At 37.8% G+C, this 26,125-nt stretch overlaps 1 protein-coding gene across 1 annotated transcript in view; it reads right to left on the bottom strand.

The window, feature by feature from the left end:
* Window positions 1-26,125, bottom strand: part of MACROD2 (mono-ADP ribosylhydrolase 2) — a 1,156,239-nt gene that overhangs the window by 53,184 nt on the left and 1,076,930 nt on the right. The window contains exons 11-15 of the mRNA XM_063316393.1: window positions 24,972-25,034; window positions 22,336-22,401; window positions 7,802-7,867; window positions 6,184-6,258; window positions 5,414-5,509 (exon numbers count right to left, since the gene is read on the bottom strand). Of these exons, the coding sequence (XP_063172463.1) occupies window positions 5,414-5,509; window positions 6,184-6,258; window positions 7,802-7,867; window positions 22,336-22,401; window positions 24,972-25,034 (366 nt within the window). The remainder of the gene's footprint in view (window positions 1-5,413; window positions 5,510-6,183; window positions 6,259-7,801; window positions 7,868-22,335; window positions 22,402-24,971; window positions 25,035-26,125) is intronic.

The raw sequence follows: 26,125 nt of genomic DNA, 5'->3' as shown, positions 1-26,125 counted from the left end.
CTATTGGTTGGTTTGATTAGCAAACATCCCAGAGTTTTGTGCCACTGGAGGCAGAGGGGAATCAGAGGATGATCACTAGGTCACCAACCAACATTAAAGTAATTCTGTTTTATAACCCATTAGAAAGCCTCAGATAATGGAACAAGTTTATTCCTTGACTTCCTCTTCAGTAGCTCACTGAGAAGGTGTTCTCTGAGTGTTAGATGGGAAATCCAAATCCTGTCTACTTGGATAAATATCCCAGGGATATAAGTGAGAGGTGCTTTTCCACCAATAAAGAAGATATTTGCTAGAGGGGACATACCTTCCTCAGAGGCCCACAGATGTCTGCTGTAATTCTATGAAACCAAGTGCTTTTAACAAAGCAAGTGTGGCTTAATTCTTCACAACATGACAAGAGAAAAGCTGCACTGATTCTCAATGTTTGTTCATTGCTCATTTCAGTTAGCCTTGATATATCACAGACTCCTGGACAGCCATTTTTGCAGAAGATCTGGTAATTCAGATATGTAGCCCTGCTAATATTTTCCCCTTCAAAGCTTCCTTGATATTTGTTTGTCTTTTTACTTATAATATTTGTAGACCACCTCACTCACAAGACTCTGGGAAATGTACACTGAAGCATGCGGGTATTAAAAATACACAATAAACAAAGCAACAGATTACAGTACAAATCAGGGCTTAACAGCACAATGGAAGTAGAATGACCTCACTGTCTTGCAGAATCTAAAGAGGGAGAGAGCTATACACATCTCCATGGAAAACCTGTTCCAGAGCATGAAATACAGAGAAGACCTGCTACCTGCACCAAGTCCTCTGTACCTCCCAGGGAAGGGGGACTCTCAGCAGGCCCCCTCAGTTTGGGTGGCAGACTCGACTGTGGCAAGGAGGTGCCTGGTGTAAGCTAGGGTTGCATCAACAGGACCAGCTTTAAAAGTTAACGCTACACGATTTCTGATACATAAGATAAAATCCAGTATTCTGTTCTGGAGCCAACATCAAAAACAATGAAATCATTTATCTATTTTTCAATTTCACATATGTTCTGGGATTCATTTCATCTAACATTGCTGTGGTCATGATTTGCATAGGACTCTTGCTAAGGCATATTTAAGCAAATGCATAATATACAATAACAGCTGTTTATAATAGCTCTCTGTCCCTACAACCTCCCTCAAGCTTTGTGGAGACATCTCCATGCTATGCATAGAGTCAAAACTCTTATTTGGATCCAAAGATGTGCTCTGCAAGCAGAAAGGCACTTCCAGCTAGGCAACATAGACCAATTCTCCCATCACCCAATAAAGAGGCTCTCAAACCTGAGGCTGAAAAGAAGCTAGGAAGGAACACTGTAGTAGCTGGACTGGATTCTTCTGTTCAGTCTATGGTTTGGCGCATTCAGAATGGCCAAGTTCCAGTTTCCAGAAACCTGAAGTAAGGGACTATGAGCAATAGAACTTAAACTCTACTGGAGTAGAACACAATAGCTTAATTCAACATAAGGCTTTTCTCTCTCTCTCACATATCCCCCAAATTCTTGTGACATTTTTGAGTCTCTGTATTCTCTATTTATAGTCCAGAGCGTGGTTCTTATTGTACCATCTTTTCCCCTTGAGTTCAGTTCACTCTGAATTCAAGCCAGTCTGATATACAGTGTTATCATTATTTATTGTTATTTATTTATTTATTAAATGTATAAGAACAGCCAACTCTATAACAATTCTGGATGGAATACAATAGAATCAATCCTAAAATACAATTAAAAACCCAGATGTCCAGAATAAAAATAACCATTTAAAAACAATTAAAACACACAGGACCTGCCACTCACTCTAACCCAAGGCCAGGGGGGGAAAGCCAAGTTTTCAGGGCCCTTTTTAACATGGCCAGGGTGGGGGTTAGGTGTATTTTGAGATGGGAGTGTTCCAGAGGGTAAGTGCTGATTGAGTTTTTAAAGGTTAATAGAAGCGTGAACCAAAAGAGAACTTGCACATTAAGCTTAATTACGTTCAGAAAATAAATTCAGTCTTCACACAGTAGTTAGATGAAGAAAATAGAGATAGCTTACTGTTATTCAGTAGATCTGGATACAGGTAGGTTCATAGTAGAAAGCACTTAATCATCACTGGTTCTTTGTAGACACTTTATGTGGAATAGAAAGGGTGAGGAGCTGCATTCTGCAGCCCCCCTGCTTGCATGTCTGTCCACGAGGTAATGGAGACTGTTAATCCCCAAGCCCAAGAAGATGGAGGAAGAGGAAGTCAGGTGACCTATGTGACATCCCACAAGCACAATAGAGATGTGATTTGCTAGAGCGACCCCCTTATGCTTATGAGACAATGCTGAGTTGCTCCCTGATAATTCCAACAAGTGCTGCAATAGAGAAGGCATGCTTCCTAGGTCCCATCAGGTGACACTGCTCAATGGAAGGGACCTGGTGCAGCTTATCTCTGCTGGATTGTACAGGCTGAGCAGAAACCATGGAAGAGAGATTACAGAATTAACTATATCTAATCTCCAAAGTACATTAATTGCCTCCAATGTTAATTTTTGTTTAGTTCTTTAGTGATAGATTCATGCTAGTGGTCCAGTCGCAGCACCCAAGATGGAATGGGGTAAGTAGCTAATCCCCAGATTACAGCTCTACAATATGATCCAAAGGTATCCGAGTAAATGCAAACAGTTGTCCAGAGTCCCCTTTTCAGGAGAGATGGGCGGTGATAGAAATTTGAAAAATAAATAAATAAATAAATTTATGTGATGGAACTTAAGATAACTGTGTCTGCCCTCTTGCCAAATATCAGATGTTTCAGCAATAGAACCCTAAACTGTATTCTGCAGATAAATGGGACCCAAACATCAGTTTTACATTTCAGAGTAGTGTCTTATTTTTAAAAAGGGGAAATGCCAAGAAAACCAACCAACTATCCAACCATTCTACCTACCTACCTACCTGTTTGTTTGGGGTGGGGGCTGGGGGTTGGACATTAACTTTCCTCATACTACATATCTGAATCATAGGTAGAGCAGATGGTGAAATATAATGTATCCCCTGGGTGCTAAATGCAAGCTGTAAGGGACAGAAAAGTGTTAGAAGGAAAGGTACAAATAATGAAAGTACATTTGATTCGCCTTGCTTCTGATGAGGCATAAAATAAAATGTAAATAATTTCTGTGCAGAGGAAATTAGCATAATGGTTTTGGCATTTGCAGCTTGAATGAGTTTGCATTCCCTAAGCTAGCTCTGCAAAAAAAAGAGTAACACCATTTACCTGGATTTGCAGGAAGGATTATATCAATTCTATTTTCACTGTCAGTAATGAAACACAACTCTGATACCATTAACATCATGCAGAATAAAGAAGGTGTGATTAATCTCAACTTGGATTTGCAATGTAAAAAAAAAAATGAAAATGTTGTGAAGCTGGATATGTGCAATGAAGAAGGTAAGTGCTATTACCCTAAGTTTCCAATGCAGAAAAGTGTCGATATTACAAATACGGGTTTCCAGTTAAATCAGTGTCTTTAGTGCTAACAACACAAGTTCATCCTTACACAGGTATAGTTAGCATTGACCTGGATTTTCAGTAAAGATTTTTTTTTCTTAATTTTAAACTATTTAATCTCTGTATCAAAGGAAGTCCTTCTTATTAACTGTAAGTGCTTTACAATTAGGGAATGTGTATTTGATGACAGACAACAATTACATAGGGATCACTGGGCTCAAGCTAGACACATGTACTGCATGCAAATGAACTTTCTAAAAAATTCCTTACAGTGAAAATCTATCCTAGATCACTTTTTTTCATTTTCATTTTATTTATGGTCCTAGACAAATAAAATCACAAAGTCTATCTCATACAAACATTATTCTTTCAGTGAGTCCTTTGGCGTGCAGGTTGCAACCACCAGTTGTCTTTTCCTCATTACTCCTTATCATGCCCTGGTCCCCATTAAATTTTTCTCCTCTGTGTGACCTCCATCCCAGGAACTGTTTGAGATCCCATAGTCTGAATAAGAGTCATTTTTGCATTCAATTCATGGTGCCTTAGTACATGCTCTAGTTCAGCCTTTCTCAACTTTTTGACCCTGGAGGAACCCTTGAAATACTTTTCACACCTCAGGGAACCACTGCACGTTCAGGCTCAAATATAGGCCAGAAGTTACAAAATTATTATATTTGTTTCATGGGTAGGCCTGTGTATATGCATTAACAGTGTTGTTAAACTAAAAATAAAGAATGAAACTTACCTCTTTCATGTGAAGTTGCCCAAATTTGAAATAAAATTTTAAATAAATTGTGATCTCCTAGGGAACCCCTAGTGACCTCTCGTGGAACCTTGGGGTTCCATGGAACCCTGGTTGAGAAACCCTGCTCTAGTTGGACATCCCCACACACATTCCCACTGCAAAGGCACTGTCAACTGGTGCTCTGTGGGAAGGATTCAGGAAGAGAGGAACATAAGTAGATAAATAGCACCTCAGATTTTGCTTTAGATGGATGTACAATCTAGCTCTGGATACAACTGCTTTGTGGGAACTCTTTAAATTTTATTAATGATTGTAATCCATCTTTGGATCTGTCTTCTAAAATATGGGTATTATAATGATAATAATAAAGCAGCCCAATCTCTTGAGCCCAGTCTCTAGATAACCTTCTGAAAGGTATGCAGTCATAGCCAGCAACCAGCAAAATAGCCAAACTACGTGTAGCTCTTAGTGCATATTTTGTCCCTAAGTGCACCTTGGCAACTGGCTCCTTAATAAATTTCAAGGGCTTAGCAAATATCCTACTGTTCTAATTAGAATACTATTTAGCTTCCCTAAATATTTTGATTCAATCTAAGAAAACTTTTTTTTTAATCCTAATTGTCCTGTATTTTGCTTCAGAAGGAAGGTGTCATGTTCCCTGTTTCAATGTTGCTGAACATCGTAACGGTTCGCATGCCAGAGTGTTGACGCGCGTTCCTGGCTGGGAGGGTGCTGCTGATAAACCTTGTATAGAAAGTTCTGTTTGCCTCAGCCGTGGAGGAATGTGTTTGGGTTATCTCTTTAATGTCAAGGTCTTTCTGCCCGTTGATCAGCACCTGGGAATGTAGGATTGTAATGAAATAAGGTGGGGTGGGACGTTATTGGAAGCGGGGCTATTTAGTTTGACTTTGGGTGCACTTTTCTCATTCTCAGCTTTCTTTCTGTGTGCACTCTATTCTAAATAAAATCAGAACCTAAACTTTGATTTGGAGTCTGAGCATTTTATTTGGGTTCAGGCAATCATCACGGAAGGAAGGAAGGAAGGAAGGAAGGAAGGAAGGAAGGAAGGAAGGAAGGAAGGAAGTAAGTCATGCTTACATGCTTATTGACAACAGAAGACATGTAATTTATATCAAATTTGCTGTCTTACACGTACACCTACCTTTATCTTCTCCTTTGCTCTCTTGATTACTTTTATCTACTTCAGGAGCCTGAGGTTTCTCTTCCTTTATTGTCTCTTCCTGGGTTATCAGAGTCTCTGAAAAGACCAGAAGAGGGGGGACACATTATACAGAAGAGTGGCCAGGAGGTACCATCAGTATAGTTTACAACATTTCCCCCAAATAGTACACCCACATGGTTATAAGGATGTCTTACCCATACTAGGTAGCATGTTGCTTTAGTGAGCCCAACTGAAGAATGCTCACATCTTGAATTATTCCATGAAACCAAATTTCATAAAATGGCTATCTATACACAGTTTTCTGTGTATAGGGACTTGACTTTAACTCTTTATGGAAGTCACATGTTAGTAAACAGCTTGCCTAGTTGGGGGATTTAATTTCCATGTAAGGTGTCCAAATTCACTCATTATTTGGGCTGAGAAACATTTCGGGAGAAAACATTTAAACTTCTGCTAAATTCAAAATAAACAGAATAGGTATATAGTAAAAGATGGTTGAACTATCCAGTAAAACCTAACAGGGTCAAAGGACACAGCAAGGGGAATAATCCAAATTTCCAGCAAAATTGTTATTTCTTGTTCAGGATACCAAACTAGAATCTAAAGACATTTGTTCCTCAGATCTATATTTAAATACAAGTGGTAACTAAGAATAATTTTTCAGACTGTGTGGATTTTATAAATAATTGATTGACCATTTTGACCATTCCCCCCCTTTCTTGCTCAGATTCACAGCACACAAAAACTACCTTCAGCTTCCATGTAAGAGATCTGAGAATCTTCCTGAGTACTCATTTCAACTTCTGTGGAATCGTCCTGAAGTCCTATTGGTATTAAAGAATGGAAAATAATGTCAGTATGATACTGATGTGCATTTTTAATTTTAAAAAAAATTAGAGATGAAAATCTACCTTATTTTGCTGAAAGGAAGATGTTCCTGATTTAAGACATTCCTCCCATAAAGGAAGATAGACAGAAAATTGCAAAACTTCTGCACATTGCCCAGTTCCATACTCTGACAACTAGAGAACTGAAATCAATTCAATAAATGAGTGTGTGTGTGTGTGTGTGTGACAATGAGAGATATAAAGAGGGACTGTGATATCTCCAGTGCTACTTATTGTTCTTTTTTATCCAGATTCAGGACAGATAGAAACAAATGCAGGTCACAGGCCATACTCTAGGAAAGGCAGGGCTGGTGAAAAAAAAAAGTTAATCGAATGACTATTGGTTAAAATTAATTGTCTGTAAATGTTTGTAAAATCATTTGATTCCCTACCTGCACAGAAATATGATTTCACATACGAACTGTTGTATTTTGGAGAGGAAAGGAGAGGGAAGGAGAAGCTATCTGGGCTCATATACCCTTATTGTTACTAAGTACCATTTATGTCCTAACAGCCAGGAACCACGCTGAGACAAGGTCTCTACTGTTTTATTGCTTGTACATAACAGGAATCCTAACAAACTGAAGAAGCGTGGGAAAAACCCAGACATATAAACCCCAAAGGTTAAGGCGGTCCTGATCTGTGTCTCTTTGAATGGCTGCCCAATTCCTCAGTGCTACGCATGCGCTTAACAGCCTGGATGGGAGCCCCCTGCTCGCCATCCTTACTCATGACAGTTTAGTTCATGGCACTTTCTCTAAGGTATGTATAGGCCACTCTTCTGGCTGATAGAAGCCTTTGTGCTGGGCTGCAAGCACAAGGAAACCTCCACATACTTACTCTGTAGCAAATCTCACTGAGTTCAACAATTTTTACTCCCAAGTAAGTTTTGCACAGGAATTTCAGCCTTGTTCAGTTAGGGTGCTAGCTTCATTCTCATCTCATTCCCATCCATATGTAAAAGTTGAATGTCTGTAGTAAAGATCTCTCTGTCCACCAAGAGAGGCATTTTTTATGGGCTTAGGATCTACTCAGAGAGTAACAAAGGTAAGACAGGGCTACTGCATCTGTCCCTATTCCCTGTGAATTTATGGTAACAGCAGCTTCTTCCCTTCTTTTCCTTGGCTTCATTTCGGTCACTTGTTTTCAACCAACCACTTATTAGCTTCCTTTCAACTGTGTCCTGTTCTCTTTCTGTATTCTCAAAGCATGTAAGATGACCCCACTCCTAAATCACACTTGGGGAGAAAAACTCATCTTCCTTTCTAATAAATATGACATTGATCAGAACATGAGTACAAAATTAGAGATTACATTACTGAAATTGAATATTGAAGTTTTGGGGTGTTGCCCTTAGCCATCATGTAAGAAACAAGTTGATTTAAGATGTGAAGAAGCAAATTGATTTTATTAATTAAAAGAACTGGTGATCCCACCTAACAATTTATTTTGATTCTGCAAAGGATTTTAGAAGACATACCATCAGCTTGATCTTCTTCACAGGTTGCATGAGGCACTGGATTATGCTCTTTTATAGCTTGGAATTCTAACAGAAAAATAAAACAAGTAAAAATGCCATCACTTCTCTATAGATTTTCTCAGCAGGCTTTTTATGAACCCTCTTATAGATCTATAGGCTGTTAAAATGATAATTTCCAAAATGATTGATAGATAGATATTATATTACATTAAATTGCAGTGAATACAATTTATGTATTTTTAGGAACATAAAATACTGAAACAACAAACAAATTTGTTAACACATGTAAATCTATATACATTTTCATCTATTTTGTTATAATAAAGTTTACAACATTCATATCCATTCTCCCAAAATTCTGAAACCTATTGTGAATAAGCAGAGAACTCAGAATAAGGATATGCAGACAGCAAAAATGGTTCTTAATACTAGGTGGCAGAGATGGTACAGTCCTGGTGGCTTCACAACTCTTTCCCAAATAATCAAATGAACTGAGTTTTATGTGGAAAATAAAATGTAACCCACCCACCCTTGTAATTTGGAACAGTTCCCTCTGGCCAGAAATAATTCAGCATCATGACCTAGGTGGTCTTGTCAGCATTGAGATGATCTCCTTGGAGGAAGAAACCACACCGTTCTCTTTTTCCTCCCCTGGAAATCATTTCAGGAATGGCAGGTGAAAACTTCTAACATGTTGTTTTTCCAGTTCTAAATAAACTAGAAGGCAGGAAAAGTGCCTCTATCCCATGCTTATCCTACAATTTACCTTTTCTTCCACCACATGGAAAAACAATATGGTTTTAGAAACTGGCAACTTTGAAAAGGAGGCCTGGCCTCTACTTTCCATAAATAAACCACTGAATAAACTTCACAGATAAAACTTTACAATCCAGGAATGATGGTCTGGCTGTGCAAAGTTGTGCAGAGCAACCTTCTCCAAATTCAGCATCTGGAGCTGAATGTGTACTAGTCCTTCCTTGATCAGATCAACATGCAAAACCCACAGCAGAACTTTAACCATGCTTGGGGAGTCGGGGTGGGAGTGGAGTGAAGGAACTAAATCTGAATCCTCTCATCCAGCTTCCTTGTCCTGCTGTCAGAAAAATGCTAAACCCCTGTACTGCAGACACTAATACTCATCTTTAAGAGAAGTTACACACTGCAGTGAAAATGGGGGTCTCACAGAAAATTGGAATCTCATGTTGATTTTCCTCCTTTAGGAACTTATCCATCCCCAAATATCTCATGGTTATGCTTTTTTTCCTAACATAGAAACTTAGAGATACCTTAGACTTCAGTTCCAGTCACCCAAGTTAATGGCAAGAAATGATGGTAGTTGAAATCTAAAGTACTTTGAGAAGACCAAGGTGCCTATCTCTAATGTATAACATTTATTAAATAACAAGGCTTAAGAACTATGATAGCTGTTGTAGTGGTATGCAGTCTATACAATAAAAGGTGCTGTTTCTTCACAGCATTTGAGACATCAGCTTTAATGCTATCTTATCTCCAGCTTGGCAGTATCCATACTAAAACTTGGAGTACAATTTCCATAAATCTGTGTTTATTAAATTTTATCTAGGGGTAAGCAATGAACCAAATAATAGCATGAAAGTAACAGCTTCCTAAGGCTGCCAAGTACTATCTTTGTGGGATGTATGGGAAACCTGGGTAGTTAATTTCAGATCAAAGGTTAATAATCTGTAAAGCAGGGATGCATCAAAAGTTTGTGATTTTAATTAATTGTAAATAATTCCCCAAGGCAAATATTTAATTACCTACACAGCTTCTTTAAAGGAAATTGCACTAAGTTTACAAAGTCAAAATCTGAAATAGAACTGTAGTACACATATTTTTCAAATCATTTGCACTTAAGCTTTTCAAACTAAACCACTGAATATTATTAATCTTGTTTTAAATGTAAAATGCTTTCGAGAGAGAGAGAGAGAGACTTTCGAATTAAACCATAGAAGCAGAAAAAGCCAGGCAAATTAAACAATCCTGATTAACAGTGTGCTACAAACAGGGAACAGGTGTACAGCAGAAAGGTGCCTGCAGAGCAAATACCTTCAGACTATGCAAGCAAGCCAAGCCAAGCCACAGGAAAGGGAAGGGAAGGGAAGAAACCAGAATCCCATTGCATAAGAAGTCAATAAAATTATGTACCTTGCCCCAAATTTATCAGTTCACACTTTAAGCATTTGCTAATAACTGGACATAATACTAGCAAACAGAATAGACATTAACTTACATCTTGTTCTCAAAGCTTTTTCTAACCAACAAGGTGACTCAAGTCATACAATACCATTTTGCTTTCAAGCAAGTGTTGCCAATATTTAGTATGATCTCTGATCTTTTCTCAGTGTTTCTAGTTCAGGGTCAATAAACCATTCAATACAGATAGGACAAGAATCAAACTAATTACAGAAATAATTTTACATAATATCTGTAAATATCATTAAATTTTTGGTGCCTCATGGCAAACTGTTATGGAAATCATTTTGTAATAAGACATGTCAGTTCCTATAGACAATAAAACAAAACCCTCTATAGAGTTACAGTATTTAAAGGAGCACACTGGATTCCAGTGGATTTCACAATAATATTTAGAGTACCCATTTTCTTCTTTATGTTCTCAGCTTTTTGGTTAAGGGCAAGTATATGCACAACCTATTCCTATTGAAAAATACTGTATTTTGCTTTCATGTCTGCATTCTATTATTTAGTGAATTCAGAACTGAACAATGTTTATTTGACCAGTATTGGTCAACATTTAAGATGGCAGGATGCTAGGGAAGAAACTATACTTAGTGGCAGAGATTTCTTTCACATAGAGTGCCCGCTACTCTTCCATTATTGAAGTCTTTCTCAACCTTTTGACCCTGGAGGAATCCTTGAAATATTTTTCAGGCCTCAGGGAACCCCTGCACATTCAGGCTCCAATATAGGCCAGATGTTACACAATTATTATATTTGTTTCATGTGTAGGCCTGTATATGTACATTAACAATGTTCTTGAACTAAAAATAAAGAATGAAACTTGCCTCTTTAATGTGAAGTTGCCCAAATTAGAAATTATTTTTTAGATAAATCGTGATCTCTCAAGGAACCCCTAGTGACCTCTCATGGAACCCTAGGATTCCACAGAACCCTGGTTGAGAAACCCTGATTTAATGTATAAAATGGTCTTGCATGCATGAAGTAGGACTTAAGGGATATTTTCTGACATAGGAACGTACATAGCTTTGCCTTACATGAGCTGAACTATTGATCCAGCCAGTTTATTGATCTTTTTCAACTGGAACAGCTCACTAGGCCTTACACAAATTCACCTGAAAGCCTTTAAACTACAGATTCTAGCAAAAAAACCCTTTGAACTGTGATATACATATCAAATGCATTACCAATATAGTTTCATAGAAATCAATATGGATGATCATATGCCCTTTTTACTTTCATTTTGGAGGGTGACTTTCATGGGGCGGGGGGTAGTACTGTCCATCATTAATTTGGAGCAGAACTTTGTAATAAAATATAATTGCATTACTGAAGACAAAATTGCACTGTAAATCAGATGTTAGTGAAATGACATAGAACTATACACTACATAATGATGTGAGGATTTTCCATTTTATTTTTTCATATGTACCATATTTTAAAGAAAATAACTTCAGAGACTCAAGGCTTTGTTATTTAAGCTGCCAGGAAAGGTATTACACTGATATGCAGATTCTGACTTTCACAATTGTTAAGGTCAAGTCTATATTGAAGACTCTCCTACTCAAATGCAAATATTAAATCAAATCTTCAAGCCTAAGGATAGATTTACTTTTCAGATTAACAGGCATAAAAATAAGGGAAGGTAGCAAGGCATATTCATAAAGAAAATCCAGTTGCTGGGAAATGTGAGACAAGTGTACCAAAAATAGCTAAAATATATAGGAAAAAATGGATATTCTTGTGCGATCAGGTCTTCTATGTATTTCAAGGGGCCAAACACAGATACACATACACGTGTACACACACACACACACACACACACGCAGACACCATATAGAAAAGTTTTAAAAATGTAAGTGACTGCTTCAGTAATGCTAAGGTATAAAGTATTTCTAAATGAAAAGATGTTTATAGCATATTGTTCTATTCTGGCTCTTGAAAAAAGTATTTAAGAAAAATATTCTTAAAATATATTAACTATTTTTCACTGCATCAAGGAGGAGCAAAAGGTCATACTGTAGTAAACTGATTTTGACTAACTTTTTATATACACAGCCTTGAATACGGAAAAACTAGGCAAGTTATATAGATTCTATCTTTCTTTCTCTCTTCTCTTCCATGCTCCTTTATTATCAGAAGAATAGTATCCGGGAGGCATTTTAGTCTGAAAAAGTCAGATGATTCCAAGGTCACTCAGTGGATTAAAACCTGGTTCTTCCCAATGTTATTCTGATATTATACATGTAATCCAAATATGTGCTTAGATGTCACAAGGAACAACTACCAGTGGAGAACAAAATACTTCTCAGTAGAATGGAGTACCCTTCATCAGTCAGATAAATGTAAGGCATGTCACCAACCTGGTCCCTCACTTCTCCATTTCATAGCAGAATTATATGATAATCATTCTCCATTTGCTCATTTACAGGATCATCTTTATTGCTCCCATTTAGGAGGCATTAAACATTATCACAACTATCGTAATCGAACACATACATCTGAATATATCCTGCCCAGCATAAAGGGAAGAGATCAATGGTTAAAGGTGGAGAACTTTAATACAAGGCAACTTTAGAAAGCCATTCTGACCATGTTTGAATATGACAGTTAATCCAGTTAATTCAAGGATCAGATAATAAAAGCATATCTATAGCTTTATCTTTGTTACTTGTTATTGAAGCCATAAATAGTTAAACCTTTGCAGTAAGTGGTTGTGACCACCACCATCTTCACTTCTTTCTCCTCAGTATAACTTTTTTCCCTTTCATCCTAGACTAGGAAAGGTGCTGGAACATAAACACGAGCAAAGCTTTGAAAATGAGGGATATGCAAGGCTGAAAGTTAAGTGGGGTTATATTCATTTGTCCAGCTAAGTCTTGCATCTCTTCTTTGTACATTTCTAACGGGTCAGACACCTAAACCTTGCACAGAGCATGACTAAATTACCTGGATTTCAAATGGGGGAAGTTGGTCCTTATGAACAAGACAGATTAATTGCATTTTATTTTAAGTACCTTGTGAAAAATGACTGCAATAATTCTGCAGGGAAAGAAATCAACCAGGCATCCCAAATCATAGGTAATGTTGTGCACAGAAGCTGATGCGTGATGATAGTATTCTTCTGCTTCATAAACCGAGAGAAAATGTATTACAAATTGAAGGGCTATAAAATCTAGGATGGAATTCTTGAGTTTGGACTCCAAAATGCTTTTATATCTTTCAAGGTTTCACAACAAACTATTGTGAGAATAGATTAGATGGAGATGAACTCCAATTTATATCGATTCATAGGCACTTTAGGTATTCATTGGTGCAAACAGTGTAAGTTGTTAAGAGGGTGCCTTGCCAGTCCTTGCTGTTGTGGATGATGATCTGATATACAGGTGGCTGCTTGGGCAAAAAAGCTTAGATGCATCTACAACAGGACAGCAAAAAAGAGCAAAGATTTGCATACCACTTGTATAGGATGCTTTATATAATCATTGAAAAATAATAATTTAAATAGAAATAGGGCAGCCTAGGATTTCTGTGAGTCTCTCCATGAACCCAGATGCTAATTGGTGAGAAAGCTGCAAAGCTCCTGCTCTCCCTTCTCAGGACCCTTTATCTATATACCAAACCTGGACTTCAGTAGAATCCAAAAGAGGAGATTCCCCTCCATAAAACTGGACACCGATCGTGCTTCACATGGAAAAGGAATTCTCCGAGGTGTTCTGATGAGCTGGGAAGGGGAAACTGTTCTGCATATTACAAAATTGCAAGGGGAAATAAACATTATTCCAGTCTGAAAAAAGGGGGAAGACGTGGAGAAGAAAGTCATCATTATAATACCTGCAAATGCTAAAGCAATCTTCTTTTCTGGGAGAGAAAGATAATTAAGGTATTCTTGCCTTGACAGCAGAGAACTGATATAACACCACCTGCAAGGTGGGAATGAATCACTCATTGTTCAGTTTTCTAGGCCAGCTTTTCTTTTGTCTGAAGGATTATTTCCCTAATTTGTATTTAAATTTCTAAAGCACTCAGTGGGGTGTATAATAAAACAGAAACAAGCAACGTTTTGAAGGCACAAGGACTTACCTGATGTCTGGGAGTGGGTGGGAGATGAAGGCTTCAGAGGGCAGGTTGAAGGTGGAAAGTAAATCTGAGTATTACTGCTGCAGGCAGGTCCAATAGCTTTTATTTAGTTTGTGGGCTTAGGGGGAGTTCCTGGGGTTTTTCTATTATTTAAAAGGGTCTTAAATCTATTTTAGCAATTACACAGGAAATGTGTTACTGTTGTGGTAATTCTGTTCAGGGTAGTCTTTAAAAGGCACAGAAAGGGGACTTGGGAAGCTGCAAATGGCCCTCAGTTGTCCATCTCACTTGGTAATTTGATAAAAAGGTCATAAAACAATTCTTAAAACAAATACACAGCAGTATTCCATCTCATGATAAACAAGAAGGAATCTTAATTCTCAGCAAGCTTTGCAGGATAAAGTACCTGTGCAGTTCCCTTAAATACTGGGTGAGCCTGATTAATTTTTCTGGGAAGGAAATTCCATAGTATTAAAAGAACTCGTTAATCATGATTTCTAGTAAAAATGGTGGTGGTTCCTAAAGTAATATTTTACTGATAAGTCTTGGACAATGGGATCACAGGAAAGTTCTCTCAGCAGTGGTCTTACAACTGTCCCTTTCTGAAAAGAAAATGTTACGGGTACTATCTGATAGCACTTTAGCCATGTATATCTAATGCTTTTCAATGGATAGTAAAGGATGCACACACACACACACACACACACACACACACACACACACTGCATGTGACAATTGGTCATCAGCAAAGAAACTGGCCTTGTGAATCCTTCACAGTCAATTGCAGAAAACATGATTCACATGAAGAGGCGGCTCTTAACAGTACCTTAATCTTTTATGTTTTGTGCTTGTCCATAGTATTGCTACAGTAAAATAGCTGGTTTCAAAAGAAAACACATTTTAAATAAATACACAAGCAAAGAAACAAACCTCGAGAACACTCTGAAAGATAAATGGGAGTTGCCACATTAGTTACTCTAATATTTAATAAGTGGCAGTTTTCCATTATCTATGGAATGGGTTTTAAATAGCTTCTCCACCAGGGTCTATAAAAATCACTGTATTCTTAATGGAAACATATGAAAGAAAATAGGACAAATGAGTCGTCAGAAAATGGTAGAGTGCAAGGAAATGGCAAAATATAGAAGAATAACACATGACATTATCTTGCTTATTATATCTAATTTGGAAAGGAACAACTAGAAATTTTGATTCAGCAAAGAACTTTTGATCAAGATATTAACGATAGAGCAGAATGATAGATGTGCTCTAAAAAACCAAACAAACATTAGCACCGTGTTCTGAAGAAACAGTTAGATCTTAGGAGAGTGAAAAGTGCAATTTTGTTTTCATTGTGCAAATACTGGTGATAATATGCAATACATGGGGGTGGAGGGAATGATAAATAGAGGCATCACAAAACTGAGTAGTGGAGGTGCATCAGAACAAAGGGGAGACTTTTTTGATGAAAAGGGAGATTAAAAAGGAAGGAAGGAGATTTTTCTCTCTTTGGCTTGGCAGCCAATCACATGGAAAACTAGGCATTCAAGAAATTTTTGCACTTAGTTCTGGTGGCCAGAAGAACAAGGCAGTCCAGAAGGGTCTTCCTTCTTCCTCCTTTTCCATTAGAATTTTACAGGTTGCAATTTCTGCTTTCTTTTAGTCTCAGCTACCCCTGTTTTATAAAGCATCATACAGTGAGTTTCCTGAGTAAGCAGTAGCAAGTACTTAAATATGTCATCTCCCTGGAGATGGTTTTGCTGTCACCATCTACCCACCTCACCAGCCTAGCAACTTCTCCGTTTGAATACAGAAGAGACAGCCACCACAAAGCATTATTTTGTTTCTTCTCTCAGGCTAAGGAATTTGGAAGGGTTGCGTAATAGACACACATGAGGTTCAGGCTAGTTTGTGTGTTATCTTTGGCAAGACTTGAAGTTGTAAAGTAAATACAATTAGACATCCTCCCCTGGCTTACCAGACCAGAAGTACAAAAACAAAATGTAATGACTCAAGTCCATTTTAAGAATGAATCCTCCTTCTTACAAGTTTTGAGTGCTTAGTTGTGCAGTAGTTGTTTCAGTGGGGGTATTATCCTGTGCTTAATTAGTTTGCCTACTGCAATCTTGGCAACACATTCCCAAAGACAAAAAAACAAGAACTCTGAAAATCTATCTTGATTTCTGGAACTCATTATACTGCCTTAGAGGAGTGAGCATCTTTGGACATGACTTACAAAGCTACAGACATAGAAGCCCTTTTCTTTGAGGCATGCAGCCTACTGGTCATGAAAACCCTTAGCTGTGTTATGTTGTATGGTTCCCTGCACTGAATCCTTTAGCTACTTATTCATATTTCATTTGGATTACATAAATTCTTCTCGATTTCTTTGCCTGGTAGAAACCCAGGTAAGTGTTCAAAATCAGCACTTCTTCCATCCTTCAATATGTGCTTCTAATTACTGAGCACTCCACATACAGTTACTTGAAAAGACGTCAACATCCAGAGAAAGAATATTGGCTACTGCTGAATACAGACACTGCATCTACCATGTTTTCCCTTAAAATATACTTATTTACCTGTATGCTATCAAGGCTTTTTGTTTTTTATTTGAATTATTTTGTTACTTTATTTGAATTATTTCTCCTAAAGCTTTCAAAGATCCCAACAACTGAATGAGTTAAGAATTTTAGAAACTATTCAGATCCAGACTGTGCACCTTACAAATTTGCAAAACTCTGCAGCTCTCTGTAATTACACAATTAAATACTAGTTGAGACAGACACAGGGTTTAAATAAAACATATTTTCCTAATACCTTCTTAATTTCAACTCAATATATAGGAAAGCAGAAATATTTTCTATAGTTTTCCCATAGGAACCCAGGCTTCATGAACACCTGGAAATATAATAATTGGTACTTTAATTTTAAAATTAATTAACATATGATTTAATTCAGTTGACCTTCAAATGCACAATTACTTTTATTAAGTTGTAATGAATTAAAATTAGTATATTATGCAGAAGGGGTACATAATGTGACAGATACTATTTTTTCCCCCTGTATAGTTAAATCAGGACATGGAGAAACTGATAATGAAGGTGACTGCTAATGGGATACAAAAGCTTTCTCCTATAAGTCATATATTTAAAAGAGCTCTGAACAGTAATAATAAGTGTCAGTTTTAAAGCTGGAAAGGGCCTGTATTAGCCATCCCCAGTCATGTAAGTTGGGGTCACAGCTCCTGGAATTTTCAGCCATTATGTTGTAGTCCTTAACACATCTAGAGGAGAGCAGATTGAGGATGGCTGTCCTCAATACAGTTTCATGCGTATGACATTGCTAACACCGTTTTTATATAAAATCCTTTTTATGCATCAAATAAGTGCTAGTAATTTCAGCAGGAAATGGACTCTGCCACACCATCCTGGTAAAATTGTGTTTGGTTTAAGAAATGCAGACAGGTGCTTGCCCCTGCATGCTTTGAAACCCCTTTTTATTTTTGGATCCAGAACACTGCACAACTCTAGTGAATCTATCTAGAAAGTGGTTATATAATATGTATTAAAACATAGAAATAAATATGGTTTAATTTGCATGCATTAATTTGCATGGAGTGAGAAAGATTACATTTTATTCTAAAGTGTCATTAATCAGTTTGATCGGGGTATTTTTAATATGCAAGACCATTATTCTTTTTAATTTTCTCCTTGGATCTGTATCTCACTTAAAAGAAAAAGATACGGGTTTTTTTTATGATCCACTGACAGTATGAAAGGTTATTTCAAAAACTGATGATGTACAGTTGTACATACATAAGAATATTCAACCATACATTGTGTAATAATTTGAAAACACTGAAATATTAGTAGTTGAGAGTGACTCATTTTAATTGCTAAATCTTTATATGATATTATATTATCATTGATGATCAAAGCTTAAAATTAATCTTAAATAAGTGCTTTTCTTCTCTTACCCTTTTATTGGCCCTAAAATGTTACAAAATGTTACTACTGTGTGTGTATGTATGTATGTATGTGTACATGCGTGCATGTGTGTGTGTGTGTGTGTATTCTTTTCATAAGGGACTAGCACAACTGCATTCATTCATTCATTCATGGTTAGCTTTGGGTTAACCCTGTGCCAAAGAAAGTGCTTGACTTGAACCAGGATTTGCCTGCTGGATATGAGACTGAGTGGACTGGGAGAAATTACAGAGGAATTGGGATTTTCCTGTGAAAAGACAGGCCAAGTAAAGCAAGGCCAGATGGTAGATCTGAAAATTAGAAAACTAGTCTCGAGTGTAGGACAGAGAAACTGAACAAGCTGCAGAGACTGCAAGATATACTTCTGCTGGAAGAAGTATACTAGCCTGGGAGACAGGGAAATCGTCTGAATGAATATCATCTAATTTACAAACATACTTTATTTAAATGTTTACCTTGACTTGAGATGCCCCTGTTGAGATTCCGTGTAACAATTAAGAAGCAAGATCAGGTGTAAAGCCATAACAAGAATAGCAGCAACTCATAAATGGCATGGTGGTATATACAATATGTCTTTTTTTTTCCAACACTTTATTCATTTCTTCCTCTTCCTTGTTTCAAATACAGAAACAGTGAAAGAGTGATGTCCCCTCTTTTGACTTGCTGCTTTTTGAAGAATTCTTAACCTAGACTGGGTATTAAGTTACATCCTAACAAAAGTGACTTTTTTGTCCTAGTATACCAGCAGCATCTCTCTGTGTGTATGTGTGAAAAATTGTGTTGCTTGATTAAAGGCATGCCCATGTTCTACATATAACGTCATCACGTGTACATACAAAACATACAAGCCTTTGATTGCAAAACTGCACTCTCCATCTTGCAGACTTTGACTCTCCTGTGGATGCCCATGTATCATATTGTGGTAATTTACTTACTCGGCAGCCTATCAGTGTCAAGGATAGAAAGAAACAATAAACAACATTGCTGAAGTGCAGGAAAACTTTAATTATTATTCCCACCATTCTAATACGTCGGCATTTGTCCCTGGGAATAGAAGAAAACAGAGGGGCATCTCTCTGTATTTGTATAAACTGGAAAGTCTGTTTCAGTTGGAGAAATACCATCTAGGAGTTCCCCCACCCCAGTGAAATTGCTTAATCTGTATCCCAAAGTTGGAGGGGTCAAAGTAAGCAGATAGAGAAATGTGGTAAAAATTATTCTGCAACACCTTACTAATCAAGCTAGTCTCTTTCTGCTGCTTCTTCCAAGGAAGTCCTGCCAGGCACAGGAGATAAAGAGCCTGCTCTTCAAAAAGCAGATAAGAAGCTTGCAGCCTCTCCTTTTCAATGTAAATAGCCTTTCCATTCTTGCGATTCATGTAATCAACCCTTTGCTCTCCCTGGTCACGTAACTAGCTTCCCATTCCCATCAGTAGTTATTGCATGCAGCCTGAGAAGCAGAAAGTACCCCTTGTTCCCACACACATGCTTTTACTGATATGAATGCACAAATGCTAATCTCACGATCAATCACCCTGGTATTTTGGGAGATGGGAGCAAAAGATTATAAACCTGGATGCTAATTAACACATAGTTACAGAAACGTCATGACAAAGTGCCTCTCCCCTGGTGGGTAGCTATTCCCCCCCACCCGCAACAAGAAATAATGTGATACTACATAGATACTACCTTTCTCATCTGAGGTTGCTATGGGTTGCATGAGAAATCATGTTTGAAAACAACAACAACATTGTTTTTGGAACTTTCTGCTAGCTGTAGATGTAATAATTTTTATGCAGGGGTCCCCAAGACCTGAAAAGTATTTCAAGGGTAAAAAAAAAATCCAGGGTAAAAAAAAAAACCTGAGAAGGTAGAAGAAGGTGACCATTGATCATGGTATCCTTCTGGAACATCTGAGAGGGCTGGGAGTGGGGGGCATAGTTTTCCTTCCTCCAAGGTTGGTTCCAGGTGGTGTTGGTGGAGAGGAAAGCTCCAGCTCAAGTCCTCTGTTTTGTGGGGTGCCACAGGGATCAACTCTCTCCCCATTCCTATTTAACATCTACATGAAACTGCTAAGTGAGGTTATCTGTCAGCACAGGGTTAACTGTCAATTGTATTCTGATAATACTGGGTTATACATGTCTGCCCTGTACCGTCTAAGTGATGCTATTGAGATGCTTTCTCAGTGCATGGAGGCTATGTAGATCAAGTTGGGAAAGAATTGGCTTTGGCTCAACCGTGACAAAACTGAATGACTGTGGGTTTTAGAGTCCCTTGCACTTAGTGATTTGATATCATTTAACTCTGGATGGAACTCACACTTCCCATAGAAGAATTGGTAAGCAATATGGGGTTTTCTTGGACTCACAGCTCCTGTTCAGGCAGGTGGTAGCCATGGCTAGGAAGACCTTTCCATCTTGTGCACTAGTTGTGCCCATTCCTAGATTGAGAAGCTCAATCTCACAGACACCCATGCCTTAGTAACTCTCAGTTGGACTACTGCAACATGCTACCCTTGAAGAACATTCAGATACTTCAGCTATTCTAAAATACAATAGCATGTGCAGAATGCCATGATACGCCCATGTAACACTTTTGCTACATGAGCTGCATTGGCTCCCAGTAAGCTTCCTGGTACAATTCAAGGTGTTGGTTTTCATCTTTAAAGCCCTACATGTCATGGGGCCAGATTACTTGTGGAACTGCCTATCCCTGATGGTTTCTTTCCTTCCTACTTGATCTTGCAGAGTTAGAATGTTCCAAGTTCCATTGGTAAAACAGTGTCACCTGATGGGCTCCAAGAAGCATGCTGTCAGTCCTACTATGTAGAACAAGCAAAGAAATTACTTTTATATGAAGGTTAAAACTATGTTTATTAATATTGGCTATAGCAACAGAATCTTGCAAGACTGTACTTTATCCCCCCACCCAATACTCATGTGAGTTAAGGAGGTTTCTACTGTATCTGAGTCTTTTGCTTCTGCCTTCTTCTTGTTTTGAATGTAAGCCATGCTTTTCCACTTGTTGCTTTGGTAATGGATCTGGTCTATCTCTGTCATGGTCACCTTCCTTACTCTCTACATGTGCCTGGTCTGTCATGGCACTGTCTTGTGAAACAGCCTCCCCCTGAGATATGGACAACCCCAACCCCATTGGTCTTTCAGAAGGTTGCAAAACCTGGCTCTTCCTCCAGGCACCGGGGCCGGGGTTGTTGATGGACTTCTGGCATGGGTGTTGTTTTGTCTGATATGCCGATAATGTAATTTTTAGGGAACTTGACCCACGTTCTTTTGAACTGTATTCGTACCATTTAGTTAAGTTTTATTTCTGTTCATCTACCCTTGGGTAGATGGGCAGCTATATAAATCTAATAAATAAATATATCATATATCATATCATATATCATGCATTAATTTTCCACCACTCTTGCTTGAATGCTGTATGCTGATACAGAAAGACCCTGCTTTGAATTATTCACAGCTACAATTTTTAAAATTATGTTCCATGTTCATCACTGATGGATCCGGAAGAATTACAAGGAAGCGTTAGCAATTAATGCAGTGATGTCATGCAAGAACAGCACAATTCTGTGCTTCATTCCTTGCTGAAAGACAAACAACCCAAGAGGGTAAAACTCAGCTGGAATGATTAAATTAGTAGCAGCTCTTTGCTGTCATGTGCACCCCTTTCTCTTTGATTTTTAAGTATTTTTCACAGACTAAACCACTTCTGAAAATCCTGCCTAGAAAACTGCAGGGACTTGTTCATGTAGTTGCCAGGAATCAAGAGTACAAGTCATGTAAAAAAAGAGAGACCAGAGTGCCCAGCACAGTCTATCATAAATAAAGGGGAACTTCCCTCAGCTCTCCCTTGGATAGTGAATTTTCTTTCTCTTTGGGCCATGCTGCAGCAGATTGAACCAAATGTCACTGTCATGGAAGCAAACATACATTTATGGATGTGAACATTCCCACAGATATGTGCCTCAGAGTTCTCTATGACCTACAAGATATTTTTATGGGAAATCTATAAGAACTGAAGTTGAAAATGCATGACATCGATCCCCACTGACACAACTATGATGCCAAGTGGTTCATTAAAAAGGCTTTTCTAAAAGACATCCCAGAAGTATTTATCTGACATCTGGCCTTTAAAGCTTGAGTGTGGGTTTTCGTAGGCTTAACAGAAAATATTGCTTTTTAAAATCCACTTTGAGGATTTGGTTTTTCTTAGCCAGATTCATGATCTGTACCTTTTTCCTTGCCCAGGTTCTCTCCTCCATCTGCTGAGCTGCTTGGAACTGTAGATGCTGCCTCATCTGTTTTTTAAAAGAAAGAAATTATAGTTATTAGGTTATAATATGAATGTAGTAATGATCATAAATGGTTACACCTGCTCTGAAATACATAGGTTATGCATTTCATTAGCTGAAACCCCTTTTTCTTCTCTTTAATGGAACAATAATCAGAGTAAGATTTGTAAACAAACTCAATTTCTATGCAGGTTTAAACATGTCATGGGCACAGGGTACCAGTATTTTGTATAATTGAATCTCAAGTTCTACTTAGAGTCATTCTACTTTATACCGTCCTTAATTGAATATTTAGCTTTATCCTGTTTTTGTTGCCTCTGAATAATGACAGACTCTTCCTCATTCTGGTCATTCTGCCATTTACTCCTCCTCCTGTTTTTTGTTTTTTTTTTCTTTCACAGGGGGAAAAACAGCTTGGAGAAAGTATTTTATGTTGCAATATAACATTGCTCCTTCCTATAATGATCTTTAGTCTTAAAGGGCAATCTTTGTGGTTGCAATTTACAGAAGAAAACAGCAAACATCTAAGATGGGGGGAGGATATAAAATAGCGTGGAACATTTACTTTGGCTCTAATTTTATATATGTATATACAGTATGTGTGTATGAGAGAGAGAGAGAGAAGTGTGTGTGTGTGTAAAAATTTCAGGAAAAAGTATGTGTAAAAGTTTCAGGCAAGGTAATAGTAATCCAAACAGAAGAGAAAGAACTAGAATTTTTTTTAAAAAAAAAAACATAAACCTGCAAATAGAAGTAGAATAACTCTGGCAAAAGAAAACAAAGATAGTACCAATAGTAATAGGCACTTTGAGTGCAATTCCAAAACATCTGGACCACCACTTGAACACCATCAGCAGATTATATTGGGCAGATTAAAGAAATATGGCCCAAAAAAGCAGTTTAGTGTCTCATGTAAATGTTTGTTAAATGATAGTAAGATATTCCTGGTTGGGGTAAGAGTTTGGCAGGAGAAAAGGCATCAGCGAGTCTTCCAAGGATATCTCACATGGGCAGGCTCATCTAATCTATATTTCTATACAGTATGAGATACAGGTGGTCTGAAATAGAAATCTTGAATCTTCCTCTTACCTTTCATAAGCTGAAGGTAAAGCAGTTAAGGAAATAGATCTTAGACATACTGCCATATTTCCATTCCTGCCATATTTAAAAATGAATTTTGTAGGTGTTTTTTCAACAGCAGTCCCGACGAAACTAGAGTGCATGACTGCACGTGTGCAGATGCTTGCTAAGAAAACACTAAGGAACCATTATAAAAGGGAGGTGGGCAGCAAACGCTAACCTGCATCACCACCACCACCACCACTCTTTATTACGGTCATAGACCAAAACAAACCTGCATCTGAAAGCCTCAAGACAACATTGTGGCTGTGAATTAAGAGCTGAACAATTGGAGTCAGTGGAATTATTTTGCAGAATGGGCACAACATTTTGTACACAGTTCTTCTCCTCCAGACCGTAACAAGGGAACGGGATGAAGGGGATTTTGCTGTAACATATATTCTGCTCTTTAGAAACAGCCACAATGTAGTATACACAGATCAAATGGCTCAGTAATGTAGGATGGATAGCTTGGCTGCTTCGCTCTATTGCATTGAGTGATTGGGCCTCTCTTGCTGTAGCTCCCAGGTATTAATAAAAGCTTTCAAACCTGATAGAAACAGTTTCAGTAAAAGATGAGTTATGCTACTTGAATTAAATATGTGTGAGCTACAGAATATAAGCCATTAGCCCTGGTTAGGTGGGTCAGCTAGGAAGGAGTATCTATGCTATTTGAAGTACATGTAAATAGTACATGTCAGGCAACGGTAAAGTTAATATCTTAAAGGATATGGGCGTTCATAGCAACATTCATTTTTGTCCTTTTTAATTATTTTGAGGCCAGAGAATGGGCAAAGACCATAATATATAAGATCAATGGAAAGCACAAGAATTCCTACCTGAGTATAGCATGACCTTTTTCTATTGCTTTTCAGTTTTAAAAGTGCAGTTTCAGTTGTGGATATGTAGTGTATTCAGATTTTTTTTTTTATGAGTTTCAACATTTATTTTCAAGGGCTGGATTTGTCTACCCTGGCTCTTTCTTTCTCAAAAGCCAGTAATCCAATTTGTAACCACTGTGTAGAAAAGTAGTTATTCAGAAGCTAAATCAACAGAATAAATGCATCACAGTGCAGGTTTATTCCCAGCCAAAGAGGTCCTTCATCTCTTCAAGCCTATTTTCTACACATTCTTCCCTTCCTTTGATGTCTGAACTTTATACCTTGCTGCTGTAAACACTTTCCACTGAAGAGGTTTCTAGGATCTCTTTCACCTTAAGAACAGAACGTGCTGTCAATTACGAAGAGGAAACCCTGCATTCCTGGACTGGAAGGAATGCATTCATTCATTATGAATAGAACTCTGGTCTCCAATGAGAGAGCTGCCCAAGCCCTGACTTAATCCTGTGAAAATGTACAAACGATCTCAGTCAATAGCATTGACTCAGATTACTGTTCACCAAGGTTCAGAAAGCCTGGCTGATAGAACTCTTTAATAGGTCCCAGCATAATACAAACCTGCTTCTTGGCTCTGATGCTCAAGTTCATCAGTGCTTGGCTTCTCTTCTGTGCCATTCTCACCTGCCAGAAAACGACAGCCATAGAGGGTTATAAACTGCATTTCTGATTGTTAAGCAGACAAACTCAGTAGGAACTGCAGCCAATATAGCAGGTTGATGGCACTACATGTAATGAACCAAACAAGGAAAGTACAGGTAAGCCAAAAATAAAGAACTACACTCACAGGATCCGATCCAAGCTTAGATATTTTTAGAATCAATCTGTTGAAATCAATAAGACTTAATTGAGCCATGACTAACTTAAATCCTATTGATCCTGATGTATGACTAAACCTGACTCAACCCCCCTAAATAATTAATATTCTGCTCCCCAGTGGAATAGGGATTTGAGGATTCTGTAACATTCTGCAGAGTTGCCTTCAATCCTGGAAAAGTTGCATAGGCAGTAAAAATGCTTTCATAGCAATTACGGTTCCATAGTAGGCAGCATAATTTGCAAGATTGTTTTTAGGTCCAATATATCTGGGCTACAAACATCTGAAGGACCCCTAGATGGCAGCACAGAAATAGAGAAGCCACTAGATTTCGCTGCCATCTAGTCGTCACCTGGAATTTTGCAGCCCAGATATCTTAGATACCAACATTAGTTTTCTTTTTGTTGGCTTAAATCCATCAGGAATTTCTATGCATGACTGGGGGTATTGCAAAGATTCACTCAATTTTATCACCCACTTTAGGCTGATTTGGAAGTTCCTCAATTTTTCTAAGTTAAAGCGATGCATCCATAAAAGATGGAAACAAAAAATGAGTAAAAACAACTCCACGCTATCGTTAATACAAATCCCTATATCTTTGATTTCCAAACTGAAATAATTTCTCTCTAGGAAATGTCTTAATGTGACTATATTTTGAAGCAAGAAAAACTAAATAAAGGTAACAGGGCATGCAGAAATCCTGGACAAAATTGTCAATATATCTACCTAACTTCATAGCATGGAGGGGAGTCTTTTCAAATGGATATATGCTAGCCTTTTATTTATAAAAGTCATTTAATGACTTTTATTCACCCTGTCCTGAAGAAATTCCCTGATAGAGAGTTTGGTTTCTATTTGTCACTTCTCCTGTCCACAGTTTGGACATATTTTCTGGGTT

The sequence above is a fragment of the Candoia aspera genome, chromosome 1 (genome assembly GCF_035149785.1).
Source record: "Candoia aspera isolate rCanAsp1 chromosome 1, rCanAsp1.hap2, whole genome shotgun sequence".
NCBI classification, from domain to species: domain Eukaryota; kingdom Metazoa; phylum Chordata; class Lepidosauria; order Squamata; family Boidae; genus Candoia; species Candoia aspera.
Note: the sequence above shows the minus strand (reverse complement) of the source record. Positions and strands in the feature narration are given on the sequence as shown.